The sequence below is a fragment of the Anoplophora glabripennis genome, unplaced genomic scaffold, assembly GCF_000390285.2.
Source record: "Anoplophora glabripennis isolate ALB-LARVAE unplaced genomic scaffold, Agla_2.0 scaffold237, whole genome shotgun sequence".
In the NCBI taxonomy this organism is placed as follows: Eukaryota; Metazoa; Arthropoda; class Insecta; order Coleoptera; family Cerambycidae; genus Anoplophora; species Anoplophora glabripennis.
This window is the reverse complement of record NW_019416676.1, coordinates 314,942-326,944: the sequence shown is the minus strand read 5'-3', so window position 1 is coordinate 326,944 and position 12,003 is coordinate 314,942. Positions and strand designations below refer to the sequence as shown.

The 12,003-nt window shown below is 31.9% G+C and overlaps 2 protein-coding genes across 2 annotated transcripts in view; both read left to right on the top strand.

The window, feature by feature from the left end:
* The window catches only part of LOC108903986 (cytochrome P450 9e2), a 36,637-nt gene that overhangs the window by 14,061 nt on the left and 10,573 nt on the right, over positions 1-12,003 (top strand). Inside the window, exons 2-5 of the mRNA XM_018706352.2 lie at positions 4,452-4,615; positions 4,676-5,004; positions 5,499-5,787; positions 6,256-6,468. Coding sequence (XP_018561868.1) covers positions 4,452-4,615; positions 4,676-5,004; positions 5,499-5,787; positions 6,256-6,468 — 995 coding nt within the window. The remainder of the gene's footprint in view (positions 1-4,451; positions 4,616-4,675; positions 5,005-5,498; positions 5,788-6,255; positions 6,469-12,003) is intronic.
* LOC108904009 (cytochrome P450 9e2) lies at positions 2,304-3,016 on the top strand. The gene is made up of 2 exons (XM_018706375.2): positions 2,304-2,600; positions 2,676-3,016. Exons 1-2 carry the CDS (start codon positions 2,465-2,467, stop codon positions 2,852-2,854), a joined length of 315 nt encoding a protein of 104 aa, XP_018561891.2. The 5' UTR covers positions 2,304-2,464; the 3' UTR covers positions 2,855-3,016.

Below are 12,003 nucleotides of genomic sequence, written 5' to 3'. Positions count from 1 at the left end.
CCATCATTTTCGGAACGCATAACATCTGCCGAAGTTTGTGAAGAATTTGCACAAGTTACGTCTCTTCTTGTAAGGAACAGCATATTTTTCGTGGATTTTCCCTGCAATATCAAGTTTGTTTATAGACTCCTCAACATTACTTTCTGCTATAGAGAAGCTCTTCCGTTCACCATGCCGTTTGATGGTTGTAACACCAGCACCTTTATTGGTCAATAAAGTTGTTGAAGTGCGCCTCATACAATGTCCAGTATATGCTTCTGGATTTCCGATATTCAGGAATAAAGCAAATATTGAGGGTACCTTCGCAAATGTGTTGATTCCAACAGGCTGAGAAGTAGGTACATTTTTGATTGATTTATCTAAAAAGAATTGTGTTAGGCGAATTGGGCGCAGAGAAATATATGTTCTGCATATTTCAACAGCATTCACGCAAAATTCTTCTTCTATAATTGTAAATTCTCTTGAAATGCCCGTCTTGGTGGCAGGTATCGAAACAAGTAGGTAAGTAACTCCCAATGTCCTGTACGTCACTAATTTTCAAATTTATCGATCCGCAGCATCGACAGGTACCAGAAACCCCCATTATTAGTGCAACCTAAAATAATTCAAAGTTCACTATATACCTAACAATATATAAAAGGTAAAGAGATATTACCTTAATCATTAATATTCTTTATTGGAACCCCAGTCAAAAACTCTTCAATATGTGCTCTTTCCAATACTGCAGCTTTTTTTGCTTTGCATCCTCTCGATTCACTCTTCAAATAAGCAATCAGCTTGTTATATTTCCCAATATCTACACGTTTGTAGACCTCTATAGCCTTCAACATCGAATGGTTCGACCACATAGATGAAATTGCATATTTTTTCTTCAAATTTAAAAAATACGATAGCATGACTTCTTCATTTATTGTATTACTCTACGTATTTCCCTCTATTCGTTAAATTCGGCAAACACTTTTGCGTATTGTTCCCTGGATATCACTGGCAATAAATGGAAAATTGCTTCTTGAGCTTCTTCAGAATCAGCCACAGGAATATAATTACTTGTTCCATTTTTACCAAATTCAGATAGAACTGTTTATTAAATAAACAACGTATCTTAGCAACCAGAAGGTACAACAAAATCTACCACGTTTCATTGAGTATTAGTAAGAAATATCAAGTCGTGCGAATATTTTTTTATTAAATTCCAATAATTCTGACTACACAAATATGATTGTGATGTGATTATGGACAAAACGTTGTATTGCATTCTTATTTTAACTGCCTTTTATGCACATAAGAATATTAAATGCTCGAACTACGTTCTCGAGTTTAAACATTCGTGTGGATAAAATGCTACTTAAAACAATTATACAATTAATAACTATTATATCCAGGATGTAATTTTCAATTAATGTCAATTTTTCAAGTACGCAATCTAGCGACAAAAACAACTATTTTCTAGATAAGCCTAAAGCTAGAGAGCTGAATAAAACCTATAACAAGGGTGCTTAATCTTAGATAAAACGTATTACTGAAACATTAACCAAGCTATAAAAATCTACATTTATCTTAAATATTAATCATTAGAACCATTTTACTGATAATTTATTATTACTTGCAACAAAACAAATTATTTATTTATTTTTTATTTTGTAAGTTTTCATTGTGTTTAAAAGGAAAAACCAGCAAAAGATGTTGGTAATGTCAAAGTTTTCTAACGACAAATAGTTTAAGGTTGAAAAGTGGTTCTAAATTATTAATATACCTCTGTATGTTTTAAATTTTATGTACTAAAGTAATGTATTTTACACAGAGAATAGTGATGCAAGTATATTTAATTGTGTTTTTCCAAAAAAAACAGTTCTAAATGGACCATGCGTCGTTAGAAGTATAGGAAAACTATAGAGAAATGTCCTCTTTCTGAACAAAGCGTTATATTTTCGTTAAATTAGTATGATTAGATTCAATTTAATTACTTGCAAGACATTGTTGTTCTAGATATATTTTCCCGAACATGGATAAATTCATACAATTCCAACTAAAACTAAATGCTGGCAAAGATAAATCAACTTGCACTTGAATAAAATTTTATATTCCTGTTTAAGACTAAACTGGTTTATGTAGAAGTCCGAAAAGGTTTATGATAAATGCTTTTCAACAAATTATTACACTCTAGACGTAAAAGTGATTTCAAATAAACTTGATTTAAAACTAATTGACCTGCGAACATCTTTCATAAAACTTGTATAAAACTGGACCCAGACTAAACGACATTTAAATTGTTGTTTGTGATTATACAACCCTCTAGGGAAAATTTCGGACATAAATATATCTTTTTTTAGAATCTCTGAGAAAATGGCCGCTGGTGTACCAAACGGACAGAGAATGTGTAAAAAATTTCTTCGAAGTGGACCTTTCCACACCGGACGACGAGAAAATTGTGATAGCAAAAGACACCGCCGTCATCATACCCATCATGGCGATCCACAGGGATGCCAACTACTTCCCTCAGCCGGAGAAGTTCAACCCCGAAAGGTTTAGCGAGGAAAACAGGGGTGAAATTCTGCCTGGGACTTATATGCCGTTTGGAACAGGACCTCGGAAGTGCATAGGTATATTTTGTTATTTCTTAAGTGTATTTAGCGAAAAAAGTAGTTGAAAATCATATTTTTTCTGGTAATTTTTAGGTTCCAAATTGGCGCTCTTGGAGATCAAACTGTTATTCTTCCACTTACTATCAAAGTTCGACCTGGTGCCGACAGAAAATACCAAAATTCGGGTGGAGGTTGGACCTAACCAATTTGATGTTAATGGTGCAACCAACACATTCCTAGGCTTGAAGCCTAGGATAGTTACCAGCCTCTAGTTTGCCAAAGAAAAACATGAAAGGAAAAAGTTTAATATAGATCTTGATACTAGCATATTATTTCTAATACATAATCTGAATCAATCACTGCTGAGAGCATTTATGTGTAAATTATGTACTTTTCTAAAAAAAAATAATAAAAAATAAATTTTATAGAAATTATTGCGATTCATAGTTTAGTGTTGAGAAGATGGCGATTTCCTTGTTCTATTACTCTTACTAAAACTGTGATTTCTTGTTTATTTATAAAACGCCGACCTTAAACATGTTTTATATGGGTCTTGATCTTTTTGAATTTATNGTTTCTTCTAGTAAAATGGACCAAAATAAACACTTTTTGTTCTTTGACAAAAAATTTGAAAAATGCTTCGTTTCCAAGATATTTACAATTTAATGTGAATAAAGTGACGAATTCGACAAAGTTTCGGAATATTTTTCCCAAAAACCACTGAGTTTAATTCTAAAAAAGCATAATAATCGGCAGATTTTCTACTTTAAGATATATTTTTTTGGTATGGGTCAATCATTTTATTAAAAGTCTAAAGCGAATAAAAAACGGCTTTTAAAGAAAATTATGATAACACTTCAAATTAAAATTTTATTTTTACAATATCTTGGATCAGATTATATTTACACTAAACATTATTATAATTTTTTAAAATCGATGTATGTTAACAGTAAAAATGTTCAAAAGATCATTCTGTTTTTGTATTTTTTTAGAATTAAAATCTGTTCAGTGGTTTTTGAGAAAAAAATTCCGAAAGTTTGTCGATTTCATCACTTTTTTCACATTAAATTGTAAATATCTCGGAAACGAAACATCTTTCGCAAAATGTGTTTATTTTGGTCCATTTTACAATCAAAAACTGTTTTCAAAGCCATTCGGCGAGTAATTTTTTTTACAACTTTTTTGTTTATAACAATTGACTGACCACGCCGAAAAATGTAAAAAAATATGTAAATTATCAAAAAAATACATTTTATAAAATAAAAGATGTTTCATGCTGAATTTTTTTGTTTTAAAAATTTAGTCGGTTACCTTCATTTAGAAGCATCTTTTTAGGGGTGAACCGCTCGCCTAGTAGATGTTTTTAAAATTCGATACCAAAATGGTATACAAAACTGTGAACTAATGCATATTGAGCCCATTTATCACATGTTGGCCAGCAAAATGCACACGCTATATAATTAAAAAATATATTTCACTATGTGGTACAAAATTTATTATCTTAATGATGAATAAGGAGTACAACATTTTTTATGGCATGTTCTGATTCATATTAAGAATTAAATTACAATGTTGATACTAGTGTGTCTAGTATTATCTTGTGTAAAACAAGGCCAACGAAGTTAAATTGGCTAAATGAGTAATTTTACCTCTGTCTGTGTCTCTCAGTCACTTAAACCGAAAACGGAAAATAATTAATAATGAAGGTATGTGTCTGTAAAGGATACCGTACACTATCAGTTTGCGTATCTAACACAATCAGATCTCTTTCTTGCTATTAAATTAATTTTAAACAAATAGAGGAACTAACAATAATAACAAATGTAAAGTATGAACAATTTATAAGAATAAAAGTCGTTATCCTTTTAGATACGTTGGGATTTACATCTTTATGAAACCCGCGCTCCTAGTAAGAGACCTAGACTTAATAAAGAGAATATGCTCCGAAGAATTCGACCATTTCACGGACAGAGTAACAATTTTCGACAAAAAATTCGACAAGGTTGTAGGCAACAACCTTACAAGTCTTAAAGGTATACATACACGCATACGCGTTGTTATAACCTCAAAAACAACAATTTGATCTGTTACAGGGAAAGACTGGCAAGAAACTAGAATCTCTCTAAACCACCTATTCGGCGTTCCACAAATTGAGGGTGTGTTTGAATCTATATCGAACTGTGCGGAAATTTTTTCCAATTATTTCGTGAGAGAAGAGAAAGACTTGTTAGAAATTCAACTTAATGACGTGTTCTCAAGATACGAATGCGATGTGATATCCAGAGTTTGTTTCGGCATCTCCAGCAATTCTTTAGAAGATGGAAATAACGATTGTTTTAGGGCGTATAGGCAGCTGAAGAGTTTTGGTGCCTTGGAAAGGCTGAAATTGTCGCTGATACAGCTGTGTCCAATTCTAGCCAGAGTGAGTGTAATGTAAAAATGTCAATAGTCGTATTTTTTCTGCTTAAGATAATCTTTAACACATCCTTTAGCTACTTTGTCACTTTTTTTTAAATAAACCAGTTAAAATGTTCCATATTAAAAATTCAAACCAATCTTTTTGTTGCATTTTTTATTCGTAGTAATACAGGGTGTTTCTTAAATAGAGATCAACAATCCAGGGGCGAATTCTGTGACCAAAAATAAGTGTTTTTTGTTTTTTGTTACATAAATGTGGGGTCTTAGGACAGCTATTGTCCTACAGCGTGTCAAATATTTAAAAAAGAATCAGTTTTTAATTTTTAATTTCTAAACCGGGCCACAGAATTCGCACCTGGATTTCTGATATCTACTTAAGAAATTCCCTGTATACAAAAATAACAAAATGTTTATTTATCCACTTATTTTATTCCTTGTTGCTAATTATTCATATTTTTTAAAAACAATGTTGTAGATGTTCATGTCCGCTTTTTTAAGATTCTTCAGATAAAAGTATTTGCCACCTCCAAAACAGACTTCTACAAGAAGATGGTGGCGGAAGCCTTGCAAGGCTGCAAAGTAGGAAATAAAAACAGGAACAATTTCCTGAATTACATAGTAAGTGCTAGTAAAGGAAGAGTAAAAGACGAAAATGGAAAAACGAAAGGGGATCGAACTGTAGTATTCGCAGATGATGAAGCAGAAGGTGGAGACTTAGGGGACCATCCTAAGAAAGAGTGGGAAGAGAATGAATTAACAGCCCATGCTGTGATGTTTTTAAATTCACGTAAGTACCGAACTTACAGAAAAAAATTGTTTTGTTATTTCACTTTATGAGCTCTCGTCAATTGTAGATGTCTTGTTTTTTTACTTGTAATTTTTTTATTTTGAAGAGAAAAGTTTGAAGACAAAGTTAATAATTGAATCTAGCCAAGTGCATGTAGTTATGGCAAAAAGATCTCTTAATAATGTCTACAAAGTCACTTATTTGAAGAGAAAAGGTTTTGCTGGTATTGTGGTAAAACACTATAAAAACTTTTGCTATAGGGTAAAAATTGAATCTCTAGCTACCATAATAAGAAGATGGTCTTGCAACAACACACAAAAGTTTAGCAGAAAAATCTTTTAACCACTAATAGGTTCCTCTAGCAAAATATGTTTTATTATGACAGCAGGGTAACCTTTCTAGAACTTGTTTAAAGCAGATATTTTGTTAGTTAATTTTAACTCTAAACGTTATTTTCTAATTTTGCAGATACTGGGATAGAAGCTGTTTTATCGGCTAGCAGTTTTCTAGCGTATGAACTAGCTTTAAACCCGTCAATCCAAGTAAAGCTCCAAGAAGAAATCGACAATGTACAAAGCGTAGAAAATCCCGTAACTTACGAAACAATCTGTAAAATGAAATATTTGGATTGTGTCGTTCTAGGTAATTTGGCAGCTGTTAGAACGTTTGAAAATCTCAAATAACAATTTATGATTTTTAATAACCCACAGGACTTTCATAAAAACTGTTTATAAAAATATTGACAGTGGCAGTAATCATATAAAGGTATTATCTCAAAAAGGGCCTAGACAATAACGATCTTGCAGGAGAATATCAAATAACCTTTATAAAACTTTTTTCGAAAACTGTCTATAAAAGTTTACTTTTGCATGATTTTATTAAGTCAAAACAACATTTTTTTGTCTATAGAACGCAAAAGTCTTTTATCCACAATCATATTATAATTGGACTTTTATCCACACATATGAACCGTCTAGTGATATTTTATCCACTAGTGGAATGATAGTATATTATGTTACTAGGAGTAGAAGGCGATCATTATTGCTCGCCGAGGCTGAGCAAATTGGGCAAAACACATAATGAGCCTTCCACTCCGAGTGACATATACTATTTTTTCTTCAAGCGTGAATATAAAAANCTGTAGTCTACAGCTCGAGGAAGAAATGAATTCTCTCTGCCCGTTTCTTTTACAGTCAAATATATTTCTAAGGTGTTTATAACCAAGGCTACATAAAAGTTACAATTTTGCTGGTTTTGAATTATTATTTCTAATTAAGTGATTTTTAAATAAAAAGTGCTAGAATGATGGCTATACACCTAAAAAGTCAAACGTTTTTACAAGAGAACAAGTCAACAATTTTCTCGTTCAGGCACCTGATAACACATATTTGCTAACGAACGTAGTGACGGTCTTAGGCATTGCAGGAGCATGCCGTTTTGATGAGTTATGCAAATTTACTTTGGACAACGTTAATTTCAAAAATTTCGATAACATTATTGTAGTTACAATTCCAGATTCTAAAAATGGTATGTCACGTACGTTTACAATTATTTCTCGTCTGGGTTCTGTTTCTCACCTAGAAATTCTCAAGAAATATATCAAGATTAGATTGGAAAGTAAAATAGAAATTTTACGCTTTTTTATACGCTATCAAGCAGGTACATGTTACAATCAACCAGTCGGCAAGAATACCCTTTCTATGATTCCTAATAAGATTGCACAGTTTTTAAAATTAAAACATCCTGAAACATAGACAGGCCATTCATTCCGAAGAACATCGGCAACGTTACTGGCTAATACAGTTGATGTATTAGCAATCAAGGTGGGTGGAAATCAGCCACAATTGCAGAAAGTTATGTTGCTGACAGTTTCAGTAACAAAAAAGAAATAGCCAACAGGATTTTTTACAGTGATACTTCAACTCAAGGTTCTAGTTTCTAGGTCTTAATGGATCAGTCATATAATATTGAGCCTTCGGTGACTGAAATGGAGTGGTCAAATCATTTTGAGAAAAATTTGGTAATTAGTAAACGCGATGGGAATAATTATCCAGATTTTATAAATGTTACTGAATGTAATAACTGTACAATTACTATTAATATTCATTCATAATAATGAATAAAATGTAATGTTCATAAAATATTTCTATTTATTTGTTCATAAAATATGCATTTACAAATCGAAATCGCTGTTTTTTCCTAAGGAGATAAAGTTACCTAACTTACCTCCCGTTGTCCACAGCAACTTCCACTTCTACGGTAAAATCCACTTACCTCCTTAAAAACAATGTATTAATAGTCTATTTACTATAGTGGGAGNAGGTTACACGCAGCTTTTCTAATCTGACATTAGATGGCGCCTTGCGCCACGACATTTTGTGCGGGCATTTTAATAATGAAGTAATAACAGATGTATCTACGATCCTGGAGTGGGAACCAGCCCTCCAGTCATTGTTATTCCTGAGTCGATATGCTGCTAGCCGCGCTTCTCTTTCCACCACTATATGCAGCGGTGGTAGATTTAGCATGACTTCTAGTGCAGCTGTCGGGGTCGATGCACCTACGTCTATGACACTGCCCATATGACCAATACGAAAGCATCATTATTTACAGACAATAGTTATACCAATAAAAGAGGACTGGAGACTCTATTAGTCCGAGACTGGTAAATTATACTTAACTGCAACGTGCTGTATAACATCTTATCTGCTCCCACAGTCCTTTATGGTTCATGAAATAAAAATTAAGTGTTATTTTTTGACATTCAGTTCATTTTGACTTTATTCGAAAGTTATTATAAAGTCGCCTTGGTTGTTTGGATTTTAACTGCTTTACTGTAAACACCCAAGAGATAATAGTAAACAACTGAACACTCGGTATTTGGCTTTATTAGATGGAAACGTTACAAACTGTTACAGTCTACAGCTCGAGGAAGAAATGAATTCTCTCTGCCCGTTTCTTTTACAGTCAAATATATTTCTAAGGTGTTTATAACCAAGGCTACATAAAAGTTACAATTTTGCTGGTTTTGAATTATTATTTCTAATTAAGTGATTTTTAAATAAAAAGTGCTAGAATGATGGCTATACACCTAAAAAGTCAAACGTTTTTACAAGAGAACAAGTCAACAATTTTCTCGTTCAGGCACCTGATAACACATATTTGCTAACGAACGTAGTGACGGTCTTAGGCATTGCAGGAGCATGCCGTTTTGATGAGTTATGCAAATTTACTTTGGACAACGTTAATTTCAAAAATTTCGATAACATTATTGTAGTTACAATTCCAGATTCTAAAAATGGTATGTCACGTACGTTTACAATTATTTCTCGTCTGGGTTCTGTTTCTCACCTAGAAATTCTCAAGAAATATATCAAGATTAGATTGGAAAGTAAAATAGAAATTTTACGCTTTTTTATACGCTATCAAGCAGGTACATGTTACAACCAACCAGTCGGCAAGAATACCCTTTCTATGATTCCTAATAAGATTGCACAGTTTTTAAAATTAAAACATCCTGAAACATAGACAGGCCATTCATTCCGAAGAACATCGGCAACGTTACTGGCTAATACAGTTGATGTATTAGCAATCAAGGTGGGTGGAAATCAGCCACAATTGCAGAAAGTTATGTTGCTGACAGTTTCAGTAACAAAAAAGAAATAGCCAACAGGATTTTTTACAGTGATACTTCAACTCAAGGTTCTAGTTTCTAGGTCTTAATGGATCAGTCATATAATATTGAGCCTTCGGTGACTGAAATGGAGTGGTCAAATCATTTGGAGAAAAATTTGATAATTAGTAAACGCGAGGGGAATAATTATCCAGATTTTATAAATGTTACTAAATGTAATAACTGTACAATTACTATTAATATTCATTCATAATAATGAATAAAATGTAATGTTCATCAAATATTTCTATTTATTTGTTCATAAAATATGCATTTACAAATCGAAAGCGCTGTTTTTCCTAAGGAGATAAAGTTACCTAACTTACCTCCCGTTGTCCACAGCAACTTCCACTTCTACGGTAAAATCCACTTACCTCCTTAAAAACAATGTATTAATAGTCTATTTACTATAGTGGGAGCAGATAAAAGTTGGTTGTATATGAAAGTTTCACTCGGTTTCAAAAATACAATACCCACGTACATTTACAGCCACGAAATTTGAATAATTCTAAATATTTCGAATTTTCACCCCCAAAAACGGCGGTGACAACATTTTTAAAATTATGGCGATGTTTCGCATGGTACTAGCTATGTCTTGTACACATTTAGTTTCGCGCAACTATGTACGTTTTCAGCCACTAATATTCAAAATTAATAAAAAAATACTGATTACCTAATTACAATAAAAAAATGCGTAATACATTTGCGATATACATATTTAATAAATTCATCAACTTCATAAATTAACTCACTGACTGTATAAAGCTGCAATTAGCAATTTTAACAGAGAGTAAAAAAGGTAAAATCAGACACATATTATTAAAATGATGGCAGCAACTGAGAAAAAATAAATAAATCTGAGAAAAATACTGTACCTACATTTAGAATTTAATAAAAATAATGTATTATATTGTATATTTTTTAAATCTATATATGAATCAAAATACTGAGTGGTGTCGAAATTTAAAAAAATTTCCATTCAATATCACCGTCACTGGTTCATAAATTTGTATTCAGTGAGTTTTAACTGAATTCTCGATCCAAGTTTTATCAATCTAAGTCAAACATCTGCATAGCTGTTTAAACAAATGTATTTTTTAAATCTCTTAAAATTATGATGGATCACAGTATTTATGTAAAAAACTATTATGCAAAAGACAAACATTATAAGACAAAGGAACAACTCCATAATTTATAAAAGAAATTTACAAATGTAATGGTTTCATTAAAAAAATACGTAGAATATTACATACCGCATCTACATACACTGGAAAAGTTTATACTTGTTCACTAGTTATTTAACTGTTCAATGATTGCTCGATCCAAAAAAATACATAATTTGCATTTTATGTTTTTCAGAAAATTAATTATCTATACAATTTAGAAAATAATTTGTGACGTACTTTACATCATTAAAAATATTATGCAATTGATATCTAAGTAACGAAAGGTAGATTTTGATGTTTGATGTGGTAGTACATCTCATAGTTCGCTGCTATTACAAGTTTAATATTTATGTATATGCCAACTATTTTATACAAACAAATATTAAAAGAAAGTGTGAAGGAATATTTAAAAGGTGTATGGAAAAAAATTATATATAAATAATATATTCTATTAAACAAAGTATAGTGGTGTGGAACTAAAAAATAAACAAATGAAAGGTTAGATATTTTAAAATGAGTTGAAAATCTAATAGTCCACGGGCCCACGTACAAAGAAAAAATGATTACCAGCAAGCTGTAACTTTGCGTGCAGCTTAAGTTTGACGAGTCTCCCAAGATTTGACTATGAGGAAAATTCAACAGTGGTAAGTTTTCCCGTGATTTTCAGGAAAACATGTCAATTTGGCATAAGCATGGAATGTTATGACCAGCACTTTTTTTAAGTTTAAATGAGATTTTTTTTTGAACCCCCCAAAAAATTTTTCCGACAAAAATGTTGATATTTTGAGTTTGTCCCCCACCCCAAATATGTCGATTTGGTGACATTATGGTTGGTGACGACCAGCAAGGTGATTTTTCTGGGAGGGTGTGGTAATAAGATTTGAAATTAAAGTATCTTATTGTCCGACAAAATTCTTGAGAAGTTTTTGCAGTCCGTCGCACCGAAGATGTCGACTTAACGACAACATGGTTGGTGATAACCAGCTGTCGGAGAAAAGCGTCATTATTTAAAAAAATGCAATATTAATCTGAGAATTTAATTGTCCGACAAAATTATCGTTTTTTTGCTTGTCCGACAAAATTAAACTATAAAATTTTGCGGTTTCAATACTTACGCATGATGTAGAAGAAAAATTTATATTTAATAAAAAAAATAATTGATGAATTAATTTGTTATATGATCAATACTTATAAAAATTGAGCGTTCTTATTTTTATATATGATAGTGGGGGTATTGTACTTGTCGAATATAATGTGCACTTCTTTTCTATTAAATGGTAAGTATGTCAAGATATATTTGGATATCTTGCCATATGAATCTGAAACATTTTTTAGTATGTGCAGTACGTAAATTCCTCTTGAAATGAGAAACATTTT